An 18,596-nucleotide genomic window follows, 5' to 3' on the forward strand; every position below is an offset into this window, starting at 1 on the left:
CTAATTTTTTATCTTAAACTCTCTAAGTTCCACCTCAGACAGGCATAATAGGTGATTTGTTTTCAGCGAAGTACAAAACTGAACACTTAAATACATGATGGATGCAGGGAAAAGGTCAAGTGAGCTTAATGTCAGTTTTATCTTAGTTTTAACCCTTTTCTGAATGTTCTATACCAAGAAAAGTTTGTCATATTTCAAAATCTGATATTCTACAAACCTTCCTCACATGTTAATTATCAAAGCATAATGAACCTTAGAATAAAATTTTGGCTACAATAATAAAAAAAAAGACTTTGCAAAGCTGGGATAAAAGAATCAGAAAGTACTCTTGATTCGCTGATTTTAATGACTTTTTATTCACGCATTCACTCACAGACAGACTATAATGCAACAACCGTCTTGTGAAATCACACAATTACAAAATTATATTGATTAAATTTGAATTGTGACATTAGAAAACAATATTGAAGTGAGTTAACTTGTACATTTTTTTGTACTGCTGAAACTTTTAATTATAAAGCAACTGCTTTTGAAATATCCCAAAGCCATATTTCTGTGAGACTCAAGAGTCATTGCACAAATAAACTTGAGCAATGATCATGCTAGCACAATATTTTACAGTCATTACTGCAGATAGGTTATATTTGAGAGTCTTATAAACTTGATGATAAAATCAAAGATGTGTCTAGCTTCTGAATATATCTGGACGATGATTCTGGTTCAACCACAATCATCCAGAAACAATTTGGGCTTAGCAACATTCACAGCTTGCATGATTGGAAGAGTTGGGGCACACTTCCAACATTAAGAAGATGGGGTTGGGGTGGGGAAAACAAAGACATATACTGGTGATATGGAAGGAACTTGACGTCAATTCCTGACTGCGTATGTAATGATGATATAAGCTGTATTTCTGTCCCTTTATGTTGCAAGATCATGTCCTTCACTTGAACATCATCACATCTGGACTCTGGTACATACAGATGTAGGCATCACAGACCAATCGCCGCATATGTTCTGGCAAAGCTTTATCATCTTCCACTCTCATGATCTCACTAGACTTTTCTTGTGTTAACCATGAAGGAAGGTCTTCACAGGGTGTCACTTCTGGGATATTATAGCCTGACTGTTCTCCTGTAGGAATATTAGAATAAATCGTGAATATTAAATCTACAAGGTTGACTTGCATCTTCAGAGAAAGAACCTAATGACTTTGATACCAAATTATTTTTGATAACTCTTTTTGTATATCTTCACATCAGTAGATAAGAACAGTAAATGTTGATTTGTTCATAGCAAACTGTACTTGTCACAAGGGAATTTTTGGACTTACCTATCTGGAATTATTTTCCTTCCTTACCATATGTTGTATAAATTGTTTATCTTGCATATTATGTACAGAATTTTAACATCTTCATGCTTTATATCTTTTTGTTCTTCATGCTTAGATTTATTTGGAAGTTTTATCTTCCTAAATTTGTGTGCAATTCATTTGACACTTTTCAAGCAATGCCCTTAGTTGGCACCAAATTACCACCACTTTGCCACTGTGATGAGATTTACAATATTAGATGGCACCAAACTGCCACCACTTTGCTGTGGTGAGATTTACAATATCAGCTGGCACCAAACTGCCACCACTTTGCTGTGGTGAGATTTACAAGATTAGATGGCACCAAACTGCCACCACTTTGCTGTGGTGAGGTTTGCAATATTAGATGACACTAAACTGCCAACAATTTTGCTGTGGTGAGATTTACAATACTAGATGGCATCAAATTGCCACCACTTTGCTGTCGTGAGATTTACAATATTAGATGGCATCAAACTGCCACCACTTTGCTGTCGTGAGATTTACAATATTAGATGGCACCAAACTGCCACCACTTTGCTGTGGTGAGATTTACAATATTAGATGGCACCAAACAGCCACCACTTTGCTGTGGTGAGATTTACAATATTAGGTGGCATCAAATTGCCACCACTTTGCTGTGGTGAGATTTACAATATTAAACGGCACCAAACTGCCACCACTTTGCTGTGGTGAGATTGACAATATTAGATGGCACCAAATTGTCACCACTTTGCTGTGGTGAGATTTACAATACTAGATGGCACCAAACTGCCACCATTTGCTGTGGTGAGATTGACAATATTAGATGGCACCAAATTGCCACCACTTTGCTGTGGTGAGATTTACAATATTAGATGGCACCAACTTGCCACCACTTTGCTGTGGTGAGATTTACAGTATTAGATGGCACCAATATGCCACCACTTTGCTGTGGTGAGATTGACAATATTGGATGGCACCAAACTGCCACCACTTTGCTGTGGTGAGATTTACAATATTAGATGGCATCAAACTGCCACCACTTTGCTGTCGTGAGATTTACAATATTAGATGGCACCAAACTGCCACCACTTTGCTGTGGTGAGATTTACAATATTAGATGGCACCAAACAGCCACCACTTTGCTGTGGTGAGATTGACAATATTAGATGGCACCAAATTGTCACCACTTTGCTGTGGTGAGATTTACAATACTAGATGGCACCAAACTGCCACCATTTGCTGTGGTGAGATTGACAATATTAGATGGCACCAAATTGCCACCACTTTGCTGTGGTGAGATTTACAATATTAGATGGCATCAAACTGCCACCACTTTGCTGTGGTGAGATTTACAATATTAGATGGCACCAAACTGCCACCACTTTGCTGTGGTGAGATTTACAATATTAGATGGTACCAAACTGCGACCACTTTGCTGTGGTGAGATTTACAACATTAGATGGCACCAAACTGCCACCACTTTGCTGTGGTGAGATTGACAATATTAGATGGCACCAAATTGCCACCACTTTGCTGTGGTGAGATTTACAATATTAGATGGCACCAAATTGTCACCATTTTGCTGTGGTGAGATTTACAATATTAGATGGCACCAAATTGTCACCATTTTGCTGTGGTGAGATTTACAATATTAGCTCATACATATGCTTTCCTTCTTTACATCCAGTTTACAGGACCTTTTATGTCTCACAGTGGATAGACTTGCTAAAACATGTCAATTTTCTTAATCTGAAAATTGTATAACTCACATAGGATAAGAGATAAAATCTAGATGATCTAAGATCAGATAATAATCAGGAGTAAATGTTCTTCAGATTATTGAAAATTAATTCATACCTTTTGATAAATACTAAATGATTTTTACGAAACCAATTTTTGGAGCAAAATAAGTTTCTTCAAAAATATTTGTCTGATCATAATGCATCATAAATCCATCCCTTTAAATCTAAGAAAATGTTCACCATATCTTACAACTGTTTGAACAATAAAATTACAAAAATATCATCTGTGTGCCAAGATGGAAGTAAGGAGTGGTCTGTTTTACATTGGAGAGTGGTACCAAATCAACCAATTATCAAGCACTACTGCAGCAGAAGGGTAAGTGCTAGGACGGCTTGGGAGGACATGCCTGAATTATCGTCAGGTAAGTATTATTGAAAATGTACGTTTTATGGTCAATATAATTTTAACTACATCACACTTACCTGCTATTATTGCATTGCTAGATCATTCATGGTGGTAGTCCCCAGTCCAAGGAAATTATCCCCTACTTTGAATTATTACCTGATATCTAGAATAAAACTCGTAATCACAGTATGATACCTCAGTCACCTTTCTGACAAATGGGTATAATTTATGCTTGACTTAGATCGAGATTGAAAGACATCAGAGCAGTCAGGGAGGTGGGAATAGGACAATAACAACAGGTAAAGTATTACTCTATTAAAATTAGTTTTACCCCCCTAAAATCCACAATTTAATAGCAGTAATACTTTACCAGCTTTTAGTTCCCCACCCAATTGGTGGCTTAAGGCCTGCTATAGGCCATCAAAGTTAACCTTACTATTGCTGTCAGTAGGGTGCTCTACTGGAGAATGGCTTCACATCTTGATGGGATGATACGATTGGGCCTCAACTCCGCGCAGTCTGGTGCAACACTGATCCATGGTAAAATAACACAGAGGTTGAGTGAGACTGCCAGACACAATGGCTTTCGTGATATCATCCAAAGGATGCTTAGAAAAGTCAAAAGATGCAGCAATGACCCTGATCTCCTGGAGTTTGACATGAATGAAAGAAAGCTCTCTCTCTGTAAGGCACTGATACATTTTTCTAATACTTCAAATGATCCACCTCAAAATGGTAGCTGACAAAATATAAGAGATGTTTTGGTAAGGGAGATAAAGATGGTTATGACACTTTCTCTGTTTTTATTTTGGTGATGTTCTAGCTGAGAAAATGAGTCTAAATTGACCATCCCTGACACATACAAATGAGACCAGGAATTTGTATATCAAAAGGACTGATGGTAGCTGATTCTTGGCCAGAAAAGCCAGCTGGAACTGAATCATAGTTACCAATGAACCATAAAAAACCCTTTCCCACTGACAAGACACAAATTCACTCCTTGTCTTTACTGACATTAGGCAATGATGGAAGACTGTTTTAAGAGTAAGGTTCTCAAAGAATGCTTTACTCAAATGCTCATAAGGAGATTTAAATATAGCACACAAAAGGTTCCACCTGGTCTCTGAACTTCAAAGCACCTGATCAGTTATGGAAGATGTGGGTCTGACCCTACAGTGGAATCCACTGAGAACTAAGAGAGTACTGGAGAAGACTGAACTACATTCCATAATGGTGGCTCGTGAGCAACCTATAAAGAGAAAAAGAAAAAACCTGCAGCTGCAGTTATAGCGGCAGATACTAAAATCACATTTCCTATTGAATCAACTACCCAAAATTCTCCACTTTGTGTTGTAAACCTTGGAAGCAGATTGCCTTCAAAACTGAGTTAATTATTTGGAAACCTTGCTTAAAAATGGTCAGGGTGGATAGATTGTTTAATATAAGCCAGGCATAAAGTTGGTAATTTAAGGAGTGTTATGCAAGAGGGGCAAGGTGTTGGCACACAGTTTATCCCACCATTGACTGAATGCATCCATCTTCCATGCCTTCTAGTTGGGCAGTTGAAAGACATAAAGAAGGAGCTTATTGTTCAACCTCATAGACATTGACACAGCAATATCTTATGTGTTTCATGTGTCCTTTAAGTGCTAGAAAAACACCTTGCATTTCTAGATTGTTGATGCAAATGGAAAAGTCTTCCAAAGGCCACTGCTCCAGCAGGTTCCCCCCACCCCCGGGCTGTAGGTAAGCACCCTAGCCTAAATCTGAGGTAATGGTGTAAAGGAAGGAGTGAGATTCTGGTTCCTAAACTGGAACTGGCAGAAACCTGTCCTGATTTTTTCACCAACTTAGGTTGTGATGAAATTTGGATCCCAGTAGAATGAGTGGTCAGAGATCCTGGCTAGGTCTCAGGTTGCTAGAAACAAGAATATGGACTGTCCCCTGACAGGTTAGAAAATTCCTTCTTGAGCAGACATAATTCTAAAAAGGGATCAGTTTTTACTTCTGGTTGTGGATCACACCTAGATGAATCACTGCCTCCAGACAGAGCAAGAGATTCTTCTGAACAGCATGTCTAAGAATGCTTTGCATCAACCAGTTATGAAAATACCAGAGGAAGGGGACCACTAAGGACTTAAAATGAACTGGCTTTAAATCCATCACAGTGGTGAAGAACCAAGAGTGGAATCTCAACCGAAAGGAACAACCCAACAGAAATATCTCTTGTTCTAGACAAAACTGCATACACTTCCTGTGGGCAAAGATAATGGGGATGATATTCCTGACTGAGGCAGATATCAATACTCTTCCAGAAGACACTTGTTCAATGAGAAAAGATTAATACTGAATCAAAACTTTCTTCCACTTTCGGGGCACAAGAAAGATCTGGGAATAAAAACTCTGACTTTGGGCATCTGTCAAACTCTCTACACCTCTTCCTTTCAAGATACCAGCTGAGACTGGTGGAACCATCAGGACCTGGAATCAAAGCTGATAGAACCTTTATTGTTGAAAGGACCCAAAAGGCATCCATGAGGTCTGACCAAGCCTCTGAAAATTTAGGACCTACTAGAATGTTAAGATGGGGACATGGCTGCAGAGAATGCAACACCAAAGGAAAATTACGTCTCTCCTTAGGGAAGGGAACTGATCCACAGACTTCCTCTCCTTGGCAGCCCTGGTCATGTCAACATCATAAAGATGGGCAGAAAAGAGTTTTAAACTGGGTCTGACAGTTCTGTTTGTTCCCCTCATTAAAATGTTTAGGAAAGTAAAGCTGTGAACCTCCTGGGATGGGAGTCGTATTTTAAAAATTTTGCTGCACCCATTACCATGGTCAGGAGCTGTTAATCCATCAAGTCTTGCAATGCCATTGCAAGGATCAGTCCTTGTGATGCATCCAAATCAGGAAGAACAGCTCACAAAGACTTCTGATGTGCTCGAGCAAAAACCTTTCATGTCTCCAAGATGGTATCCATACAGATGTGAAGCTCTGCAGAGAGTGCCATGGGCATCTACAACACGTGTCTTGGTAACAGCCTCCAACAATTTCTATAACAAAGCCAGAGACAACAGTTACTCCTTCAACGGAGTGAAGGAGGCGGCTAAGAAAATTCAGCATGGGAGACCATATTAATTAGCATTTGACCCTAAATCCGAGGTCTAAGAGACTTAATAGGGAGACAGGCCCAAGTATTTGCTAAAATCACTTTGGAAGCACCCGAGTTCAGATCAGGTGGCTTAAGGAGCCAAGCAGGCAAATGGATATGCTAGTGTAGGCTGAAACCAGGGCTGAAGCATAGAAGAAGGGACAGACCATCCCTATTGCTGTCTGGCCACATCTTGGCTTCTAGACAAATTCTAAGTTAGCTCCTCACCATTGCTGAGTGAGGGAACCACAGCACGACCAGTTTTGACAGTGACCTGAAAAGCCTCTCCAAACTAGTGAGGACCCTTTCACCCAAACATTCATAAGATTTTGGACAAAGATCTAGGAGAAGGAAGCAGTAAAACCTGTTTACTGCCTTACCAAAGGTCCAGACTTCTTCCTCCACCATCACCTGACCCACTGGGTGGGACAATCATGGAAAGAAGGGATGGGACCGTTGCTTCTCTCTCCTTAAGAAACGGATCCATGATTTTCTTTCAGTGCTGAAGGAGGCAAGTGGCAGTCCCCATTCCTTTACCTCAATATTAAGGTTGGTATGATCTAAGGCAGAGCTGCCAGGAAACAGCTATAATGTAATATTTATCTAACACTTCAATATCCTTCTCTATTTCATCCTGTTCCATTCTGTTAGAATTCTACTGAAAGAAAACTCCTTAGATGTTGCCTCTAGTTGTATAAGCATTATTCTTTTGAGTTTTCTGAGCTGAATTTATTCCTTATCTGTATATGAATACTGACTGTTTCTGAGAACCCTCATTCACAGCCTGCTGTCTAAATTGGCATATGCACAACAAACTTAGCCTGCTTGAACAAGTTGTAAAACTGTTCCTCATAGCTATTATGTACAATGTTCCACAGCTTATAGGTATAGTCTCTTTGGGTATCTCTGCTCACTAAAATCAGCTCTGCCAAAGAATGAATTCTTGAATCAGTGCTTTGTTGACTACTATGCCTGATTTATCATCATTAGGTTTTTTAATTCCATCAATGCCAGTCTGCTTGTTCAGAAACAGGTATTGTTTATTAAACAAATATTCCTTTCTTCCAATTTCTTTTTAGATTCTTATTGATTTATCTTAATATTCAGAGGGCAATACAGTACTATAGCACAAGATACCTCAGGGTTAAATTGTTTGAGAAAAGAAATGAAATTCCTGATCTGCTATTAAATTGCCTGCATTTTGATTAGGCTAGGCATTCTATAGAAAACATTAATTTTAAAGTACCACTGAATTATGGGTTGACTGGATTCGTACTTCCCATCATTTTCAGGCACAATATCACTCACTGGTATTTCCAGCAACACTTTCCCAGCTCCAATAATCTGATAAACTTCACACTATAAAAAAAATTATCATCATCATTATTATCAGCCATTATTTGCCAAATTAAGTCAACATCTTAAGATAAACCATGTTGGGAACCAGCCATTTTTAGTTTTCTAGGTAGCTCGTATTTCAACAAGCATTTGAAAAACTGCTTTGATGCAAAGTTCAAACTATGAAAAAATGCTTGTTCCAGGGCCCACTGTGCCAATCAAAGTTAGTTTCCAGCTGTGTAAAGAGTTGTCTATCTGAAAATACACATTCTGGAACAAACACGACGAGACCTCTGCTGGCAACAATCACTTTGATGATTAACAATTAAATACAAATGTTATACTGTGTAGAATAGGGAGGGATATGGTATCAACCCAAATCTCTTTGCAAAGTCTGGTGGTCGAAACAGGGTGCCCAGTTCAAAGACTGGTGCCAGATGTCTCAACTCGGCATTTAGTGACTGGTGACCTAAGGCACAAAACAGGAGATCAGTACTAATTACCATGAGCAGTGCTGGATGATTGGTGTATGGTCACAAACACATGGTAATTGTCAACTGATAAACTGCCTCGTGCCTGGTGACCTGGTGGCTGGTAATTGGCAGCTGGTGCCCTATGCATGGTGACCTGTGTGTCTGGTGACCTGGTGGCTGGTAATTGGCACCTGGAGCCCTATGCATGGTGACCTGTTCTGTCACATGATGAAGAATAAGTACTGCCAAGCACACCAAATGCTTCAAGGAAATACAAGCATTAAATAATAAACCAGAACAACAAGATGGGTAATACTTACCCTGGCGCCAGTTACTGAGCCGAGAAGCAACACAGAATTGATAGAAAGGTACTCAAAACCCTCAAATTCAATGAATAAAGACACAAATATGCACAAAATAATACACCGATTGGAAAGAAAATATGAAATACAACACATAATTGATAGAAGAAATGCCAAAAGATAACCCAGCTGATGAACACAGATATAACCACATGAAATGCATGAAAAAAGACAATATTACAAATGTTAGAAGTTGACTAAGTTACCATACTGAGATCATTTTGTTTGGATTCTAAACCTTTAATTACTAACTGGATGAGGGAATAATCTCCTCAGACTGGGCACCACGGAAAGGTCTAGCGACAATAGCATATATTGTATTACTGTTATTAAAACAAAGGCTTAACTAGTTTTCATATCTTCATTTATATTTAATGTCCAACAGTGAAAGTCCCTATGCCTGGATGCTTCTGGGCAGCAGGTAGTTGTTCTTGTTTTATTACCAGCAAGCAGAGCATCATCTGAATAAATCTGAGGTCACACTCTGTTGAATTTGATGTAAGTCAGTTGAGTAGTATTTTAGAAGAACTTATCAAAGGTTTTAAATTTTTTGTAACAGCAGCCATATTTAATGGCAGATTGTCAAATTACTTGGGTGGGTTTTGGAAAGTCATTTAAAGGACAGTGGTCATATTTAATAGTGGTCATCATTTGTATAAATCGGACAGCCCTTATTACCAGCCTACTTTCAGTCAAATGTGCTGTTTTCATTTCTTCTGGTTTTAGTAAAGGCAGACATATTTAAAAGCAGATTGGCATTATTCTGTACAAAATCTGAAAGCCCCTTATGCCATGATGCTGTCAATCAAAATGTGGCCTTTAAGAAAAAGCCACTTAATTAATTTGTCCGATTTTAGTAAAGAAGGCCATGTTTGATTGCAGACTGGCATCATATGTACAAATCTGTAGTTGTAGTAGGGTTTAACGCCATTTTTCAGCACACAATAGGCTATGCATGGCGGCCAGTATTAATGGTGGAGGAAGAACCCGGGAAAACCATGGAAAGAACCACCGACCCACGAGAAGCTACTGGCAAGCTTTCTCACATACCCACATTGGCTGAATCCAAGACTCGAACCCACGCAGACAGAGGTGAGATGGCAGTGATCCGTAACAGACAGCGCTTTAGACCACTCGGGGCCTCCTGTACAAATCTGAAATGGCTTTCTGTCAAGATAGCTCAAACTGAATCCACTGGTTATGAAGAAGAGATTGTTTAAAGGCTGTCCTAAACCTAATTACTGGCAGCCATATTTAATGGCAGATTTACATCACTTTAACAAATCTGAAATAACTTCATGCATGGATGCTTTCTGTCAAGATAGCTCAAACTGAATCCACTGGTTATGAAGAAGAGATTGTTTAAAGGCTGTCCTATTCCTAATTACTGACAGCCATATTTAATGACAAATTTACATCACTTTAACAAATTTGAAAGAACTTCATGCGTGGATGCTTTCTGTCAAGATAGCTCAAACTGAATCCACTGGTTTTGTTTAAAGGCTGTCCTATTCCTAATTACTGGCAGCCATATTTAATGGCAGATTTACATCACTTTAATAAATCTGAAAGAACTTCATGTGGGGATGCTTTCTGTCAAGATAGCTCAAACTGAATCCACTGGTTATAAAGAAGAGATTGTTTAAAGGCTGTCCTATACCTAATTACTGGCAGCCATATTTAATGACAAATTTACATCACTTTAACAAATTTGAAAGAACTTCATGCGTGGATGCTTTTTGTCAAGATAGTTCAAACTGAATCCACTGGTTTTGTTTAAAGGCTGTCATATTCCTAATTACTGGCAGCCATATTTAATGGCAGATTTACATCACTTTAATAAATCTGAAAGAACTTCATGTGGGGATGCTTTCTGTCAAGATAGCTCAAATTGAATCCACTGGTTATAAAGAAGAGATTGTTTAAAGGCTGTCCTATACCTAATTACTGGCAGCCATATTTAATGACAAATTTACATCACTTTAACAAATTTGAAAGAACTTCATGCGTGGATGCTTTTTGTCAAGATAGTTCAAACTGAATCCACTGGTTTTGTTTAAAGGCTGTCCTATTCCTAATTACTGGCAGCCATAATTAATGGCAGATTTACATCACTTTAACAAATTTGAAAGAACTTCATGTGGGGATGCTTTCTGTCAAGGTAGCTCAAACTGAATCCACTGGTTTTGTTTAAAGGCTGTCCTATTCCTAATTACTGGCAGCCCATATTTAATGGCAGATTTACATCACTTTAACAAATTTGAAAGAACTTCATGCGTGGATGCTTTCTGTCAAGATAGCTCAAACTGAATCCACTGGTTTTGTTTAAAGGCTGTCCTATTCCTAATTACTGGCAGCCATAATTAATGGCAGATTTACATCACTTTAACAAATCTGAAAGAACTTCATGTGGGGATGCTTTCTGTCATGGTAGCTCAAACTGAATCCACTGGTTTTGTTTAAAGGCTGTCCTATTCCTAATTACTGGCAGCCCATATTTAATGGCAGATTTACATCACTTTAACAAATCTGAAAGAACTTCATGCGGGGATGCTTTCTGTCAAGATAGCTCAAACTGAATCCACTGGTTATAAAGAAGAGATTGTTTAAAGGCTGTCCTATACCTAATTATTGGCAGCCATATTTAATGGCAGATTTACATCACTTTAACAAATCTGAAAGAACTTCATGCGGGGATGCTTTCTGTCAAGATAGCTCAAACTGAATCCACTGGTTATAAAGAAGAGATTGTTTAAAGGCTGTCCTATACCTAATTATTGGCAGCCATATTTAATGGCAGATTTACATCACTTTAACAAATCTGAAAGAACTTCATGCGGGGATGCTTTCTGTCAAGATAGCTCAAACTGAATCCACTGGTTTTGTTTAAAGGCTGTCCTATTCCTAATTACTGGCAGCCATATTTAATGGCAGATTTATATCACTTTAACAGATTTGAAAGAACTTCATGCGTGGATGCTTTCTGTCAAAGCTGGTCAGCTTCTACGGACTGGTTTTTAAGAAGCTTTACTTAACTACTGTGAACATATGAAATACAATGCACAATGGAATAAGGACTTTACAATAAGTTCCCTTAGCTTTATGGCCAGGTTGCATAAATAAAATTGTGAAATCCTACCCATGCGATCAGCCATGGAATCGAAGAATATCCAAGGTGCACCCAGACCTTTGCCACATTTTACAAATGATACATAATGACTTGTTTGTATACATATCACGGCAAATAACTCCATCTTGGCCCTAGGAATTGTCAAAGTGCCACCGTCCATTCTTACTCTTGCTTTCTCATGGGCAAAAGCTTCTGGTACGTTAATTTTCCTGGGTTTGTGGTGCTGTCGTTGTTTATGATGATGGCTCTGTGAAAAGATCAAAATATTCAGTCATTTATTCATATACCAATTTATGCATTGATTATTCAGTCATTTATTAATATACCAATGTATGCACTGATTATTCAGTCATTATTCATATACCAAAATATTGATTATTCAGTCATTTATTCATATACCAATTTATGCACTGATTATTCAGTCATTTATTCACATACCAATTTATGCATTTGCTTGCTTCTTGAAGTATGTTAAAATATATATTTTTTTACCACTTAAATGTTACATTATAATTTGATAAACTGATATGGCTGTCATCTATCTGCAAACATATATATCTTGAAGTACCAATAATACCTATAACATGACTGGCAACAATATAATGACTTCTGCTATAGGCTACCACTGGTTCATTGATATCTGTGGGAACCAAATTTTGTAGTTCTGGAAAAAGCAAATTTCTAGTAAATTATGTTTCTCTGAGAATGCTTACAGGATCACATCAACATCATGAAGTGATTCTACTACTTCTCAAATCCACCAATCACAGAAAGATGAAAATTTTCATTATTTCCATTTCTGTACTATATAAATCAAGAGAAGAATCACTTTCCCATCCTTTCCTTTTACTAAAAAAATGTGTTTCCTCCTGTGAATACATTCCCCAATCAAATTAATGTTAGGAGAATAGGTGGAGGCTAACATTGTCTCCTTGAAAAAATGGGGGATGTAAAGCACTGAGTGGGACAACAATGCTGATGTTGAACCAGTCTCTGAAATCCTGCCACTTCCCCTCATACATCCTCAAAGTGGAGGGCCATCTAGCTCATGACATTATCTCCATGGTAGAAATCTTAACTTCTTGCCTTAGCAAGGCTCTCCTTAGGCAAATTGAGACGCACAAAAAAACTTAATGAAATCCACTCCAATTTGGAAATCAACTGTATGCTTGATAATCCTTGTTTCATGCAATTACAGAGGCAAACAAGGTTAAGGTCTGTAAAAAAAATGTATGCCAAGATGGATAAAATTCTGGGATGGAGTGAGGTCTGACTTGTCCCAACTAACCAGAAACCCTGATTCAAACTAGAAAAAGATCACTTCTATCCTTGATAAATGATGAACTTTCGACGTTTTTGGATGATTTCATCAAAATATGCATCTACTGCTACAGATGAGGGTGACCACAACAGAAAGGTGACGCAGTTGCATCAACGGCCTGGTCTGATGTCTACTTATCTCAAGTTCAAAATGGTGCTGATCTGATGTATAATTTGGCTGCCAAATTGGCCATCTTGAAAATCTTGTTTTAGCTACTCCTCTTAAGGGGAAAGTCATCAAGGTGTTTTTATCAAAAGAGTTCTTATGGTGTCTAATTGGTCCTAAATTAAAATGACTAACCTGTAATATGGCCACCACTGTTGCTATCTTGAAATATTGTTATTTCTACTCCAAAAAGGATGGCTATATCAACAAGGGATGTTCACTAAAAAACTTATTATGATATTTAGTATGTCCTAAATGAAAATTGTGCCTCTCTGATGTCCAATATGATCACCAAAGTGGCCATCTTGAAAATCTTGTTTCTGCTACTCCTCCTGAATTGAAAGTCATATTCTGAAATATTATCTCTGCTTTTTTACCAAATGCATGGCTATATCAACATGGAGTTTTTCTTTTGTAGATTTCTTAGGACACCTAGTTGGTCCTAGATGAAAATCGTGACAGTCATACATACCACGTGGCTTCCACAATAACTGTCTTAAAAATCTTATTGTCACTACTCCCTCTTGAGTGGATGATCATTATGACATCTTGAATTACTGGAAATTCTTTTCTCCCAGTACAGCATCAGACTTTCAAGGTACTCTTGTTATTTGATTATATTCTTTAAATCTCTTAATCGTTTCTGTTCATATGTTGGATAAATCATCATAAAACAAGTCTATTCATTTTGAATTTGAAAATATCCTGAAAATATATATATGCTTTTTTCCAAATGGACGGCTATATCAACATGGGGTTTTTCAGTCATAGATTTCTTAGGATACCTAGTTGGTCCTAGATAAAAATGGTGCCAGTCATACATCCCACGTGGCTTCCATGATAACTGACTTAAAATCTTGTTGTCATTACTCCCTCTTCAGTAGAAGATCATTATGACATAGGATCTTCATCAAAAGACTTTAACAATATCTACTTTGTCCTAAATAAAAATGGTGCTAAGCTAACATCCAGTATGTGTACCACAGCAACAAATCTGAAAATCTTATTATCGGTGAAGAATATCAGAGATGGTGTCAACACTCAACAGTTAAAAGGAAGAAATTGTCATATCTTGAATTCTTGGAAATTCTTTTCTCCCAGTAGAGCATCAGACCATTCAGGGTACTCTTGTTATTTGAGTATATTCTTTAAATCTCTTAATCACTTCTGTTCATATGTTGGATAAATCATCATAAAGCTGGACTCTTCATTTTGCATTTGCTCAGCTATCTGATAATGAGGTGTGCATCACATGTTTTAAAACAGTGCTTCAGTTGTAGGGTTGATATACAGGCTCAGGTTCTCTTGTTTTAATATATTCTTCATCCAGGCCATTTGCTAGCTAAATTCTGTAATTTCTGGTCATGTAGTTCCTTTCTCCTTTGAATACTTTCCCCAATCACATTAACATTAGCAAAACGCTCCACTACCTATTGAATTCAGCAATGATGGAAACCTATTCCCATCTATATTCAATATAGATGAAGGGAAGAAACTCTTCCCAACCCTGTCCCTTACCTCCACTCATGACCTCTAGCAGCTCCATCTGTCTACCAGTCCTTATCTCTTGCTCAATAAAATATACTTGTATCTTGTACCTCTTGCAGGATTTTAGTTAATTTTGTGGTTTACTTGACCAATATAGTTTTGATTCTCTGGTACCAATGAGCCACCATGACTTCTGCCTGCATTAGTCTCACTTTATATAGCATGCAGGAGGATGCATCAGGCCTATTCTACATCCCCAAGCCCGCTGGGCTTCAAATGAGGCTGCAGCCACACTTTTTTTAATTTTGCCAACAAAGACCAATCAAAGCAATTTTAGTGAAATTTGATTTATTCTGCAGCTGTTGCAAGTTGTAAAAAAAAACCAACAGAAAACACACTAACCTGTAGATTAAGAGTACTTATATGAAGGACACAAAGGTTCAGAAAAACAAAAGCATTAGTTGGTACAAACATGAGACTCAAGTTTGCCTGACATTCATCTGATCTACATATATCTTAAAACTAAAAAGTAATGGCAATGAGGCAGGTATCTTGGTTGATACTGGTGCTATTTTACATGTAGTTGAATTGTGTTTCTATTTGAGCTGTACAAGATGGTATGTTGCCATGAGTTGTATCAATCTAAAAGGTATTCATGCTATGACCACACCTATCAAATTTGATCTGATATGGTCAAATAGTTTTGGAGAAAAGAGTTCTATAATAGTTTTTATAAACTGGTAGCCAATTTCTATATTTAACTGGAGACGATTATCATCTGTAGGATTTCCACCTGATTAGAATGAAGTCACACCATTGCTAATGGAGCCGCACAAGACACATTTATGACAGAGCATGTCATAAAAAGCAATACCACCAAGTTTGATCAATGTTAGCTTGACTGTTCCGAAGAAGTTTAAAACAGGTTTTCAATTTGGTTGCTAATACCATCACACCCATCATTTTTTATTACAACTGACCCAACAGTTCTTGAGAAGTTTACTTTGTGATGTTAATGGATAATGACTGACACGTGGAGGATACAGCGCCATTCCAAAGGCTCATTTGGTCTTATTGCCAGGTGAGCTCAATCTTCATGAAGGAATTACTTAACAGGTTTAACATGCAGAACATATTTTCCTTTGGAAAAAACAGCAAACCTTAGTAAATTCAAAATCTATAATTTTTAAAAGATTTCCATGTCAATGTGACTAGTATATCAGGATAAGATGCGGAATGACATGATGACTTACCATCCTTTTGCAACCTTCACAGAAGGCAATGGTATTCAAACCTGCACCATGAACCTGGTAGCACTCTGTACATTCAAAGAATGCCAGGTCACCACAAATAATACACTCTCGTGGAGCTGAAATATATAAAATTAGAAGTTCTTATAACTGACAGCTTAATGAGATTATTTTAAGACAGTTCACTTAATCTCTTATATTTCCATCATAAAATCTAAGTTCAATCATCATCTTGGAAGGGTTCTTAATAAACATATTCTAAAAAGACTGTCTAAAAGCTAAAAAACGATGAATATAGGTACCCAACAAAAGTGCCAAATGAGCCTGAAATCACTCACTTCTCTGACATCTGCCTAACAGCCAAACTGCACGAGCAGCTGGCCAAGAAATCTAATTCAGTAAAATGCTTTCTATACAACTGCCTTCAATTTCTATCGATTGTTCTGAAAACAACTGTTTTGAAAGTTTCTCTTTTTTTTAATCTTCTTTTGTATTTGAAAGAATACCAGCATCATCTGTCCAATAGTGAAAGAATGCTTCTGTTAAAATTGATTCGATTCTGTTGAGTAGTCTCTGAGATAGATTTATTCAAAGGGTTTTTCTATTTTTAGTAAAGGTGGCCAAAGGTGGACTAGCATCGTATGTGTAAATATGAAATGACTTTAATCTAGAACACTTTTTGCCATATTGATAGCAAATCAGCATTATTTGTATAAAAAAGATGTAATGTCGTCCATGCATGAGTCCTTTCTGTTAAATTTGGTCAAATTCTGTTGTGGTTTTTGTTTGTATTGCGTGGTGATATTTGATGGCAAGTCTGCATTATCTCTACAAACCTAAACGTTTTTCAGATAAGGATGCTTTCTATCACACTTGTTCAAATTATGTTCTGCTTTTTCTGTGAAGAGCTCAATTAAAGGTTTTTCTATTTTTTGTAATGGCAATCAAATTTTATGGTGGATTTGCATCATTTGTATAAAATTTGAAAGCACTTCAGGCCAGAACACCTTCAGTCAAATTTGGTTAAATTCTGTTGACTGGTTATTATCCTATCCTGTTCAGTGTTTTTTGGAAAAAAGACATTACAATTTCTTTTGCTAATTTTAGTACAAGTGTCCTTATGTAACAGCAGAACAACCTCATTTGTACAAATTAAACAGGATGCCATGCCAGAATATTCTCTGTTGTATTAGGTCAAACTCTATTAAGTGTTTTTTAGGTGTTGTTTAAAAGTTTTTTTCTGTTTGTAGTAATTTTTTTCATATCTGATAGCAAAGTGGCATAGTCCATATAACATTTCAAGATATACTGTCAAAATTTGGTTAAATTCTGCTCAGGTTTGTAAGAAGTCATTTGAAGGTTTTTATACATTTAGTAACAGCAGAAGATATTCTAATGTTTTCCTAATTTTTTCACAAGAGAAGCCTTTTCTGATGGTAGATCATCATCATTTGGTGTTTGAAGTTTTTCTAATTTTAGCAATAGTGGCCATGTCTGATGGGAGACTGGGGTAATTTGTAGCCCTCTTGACAGTATATTTAATGTGAAATTGAGTCAAATTTACTTCAGTGGGTTTTGAAAAGTTCTTTCAAGTTTTTCCAGTTTCAATAATGATAATCCAGATTCATTTTTATTTGCACAAAATTAAAAGCCCTTAAGATAGGATTATTCAATTAAACCTAGTCAAATTCTATTCATCTGGGTTTTTTTAAATAAGTTGTTAGTAACAGTGGTCATACTTTTTGACTGATTAGCATCATTTATGTAAATTAAAAAGGAATATATGAAAAGATGCCTTCTGTCACATTTCGTCAAATTCTGTTTAGTAGTTTTAAAAGAAGGATCAAGTCAAAGGTATTTCTATTTTTTAAAAATGGTGGCCAAGTCTGATGGTAGACTAGTCATTTGTGTAAAACTGAAAGGCCGTCACGCCAGAATGCTTTCTATCACACTGTGCCCAGCAGGATTTTTTTGAGAAGTTGAAGAAAAAAACAAATGTTAAAGATGGCAGATGGATAGGTGATAGACACAAGGCCATACCACAAACTCACATACAATGACATTTTTATGAGATTTCATAAAAATCTCAATTCCATGCAAGTAAACAAGTCTTAAATTTTCCCAGGTCTGGGAGATTTTATAAGTGAAGAGAAATCTTGGGATTTTACACAGTGTCAGTAAAACCAAGGGTTTTCATAACTTTTGGGATGACAGTAAAAGGTAAATGATTTGTAATCTAATGTTTGTGTCACAGGAATGCATATTCTTTACACTGGGAAATAACGATGGGATGACACGCTGCTGATGTAATCTTCATTACATCATATAAGATAATTTACCTCAATGTTAACTTTTAGAATTATCAACCTGACACGTAGCATCTATTTTGTGACTACTGATATGATAGTCACACACAGTAAACCAAAACCGATT

At 37.1% G+C, this 18,596-nt stretch overlaps 1 protein-coding gene across 1 annotated transcript in view; it reads right to left on the reverse strand.

Annotated features, from left to right (window-relative positions):
• Nucleotides 1–332: 332 nt before the first annotated feature.
• Nucleotides 333–18,596, reverse strand: part of LOC149787322 (ubiquitin carboxyl-terminal hydrolase CYLD-like) — a 74,162-nt gene continuing 55,898 nt past the window's right edge. Inside the window, exons 11-13 of the mRNA XM_089977858.1 lie at nucleotides 16,167–16,282; nucleotides 11,949–12,186; nucleotides 333–1,134 (exon numbers count right to left, since the gene is read on the reverse strand). Of these exons, the coding sequence (XP_089833984.1) occupies nucleotides 944–1,134; nucleotides 11,949–12,186; nucleotides 16,167–16,282 (545 nt within the window). The 3' untranslated portion in view covers nucleotides 333–943. The remainder of the gene's footprint in view (nucleotides 1,135–11,948; nucleotides 12,187–16,166; nucleotides 16,283–18,596) is intronic.

This window comes from Sinohyriopsis cumingii, chromosome 12 (assembly GCF_028554795.1).
Source record: "Sinohyriopsis cumingii isolate HCF-2022 chromosome 12, ASM2855479v2, whole genome shotgun sequence".
Lineage (NCBI taxonomy): Eukaryota > Metazoa > Mollusca > Bivalvia > Unionida > Unionidae > Sinohyriopsis > Sinohyriopsis cumingii.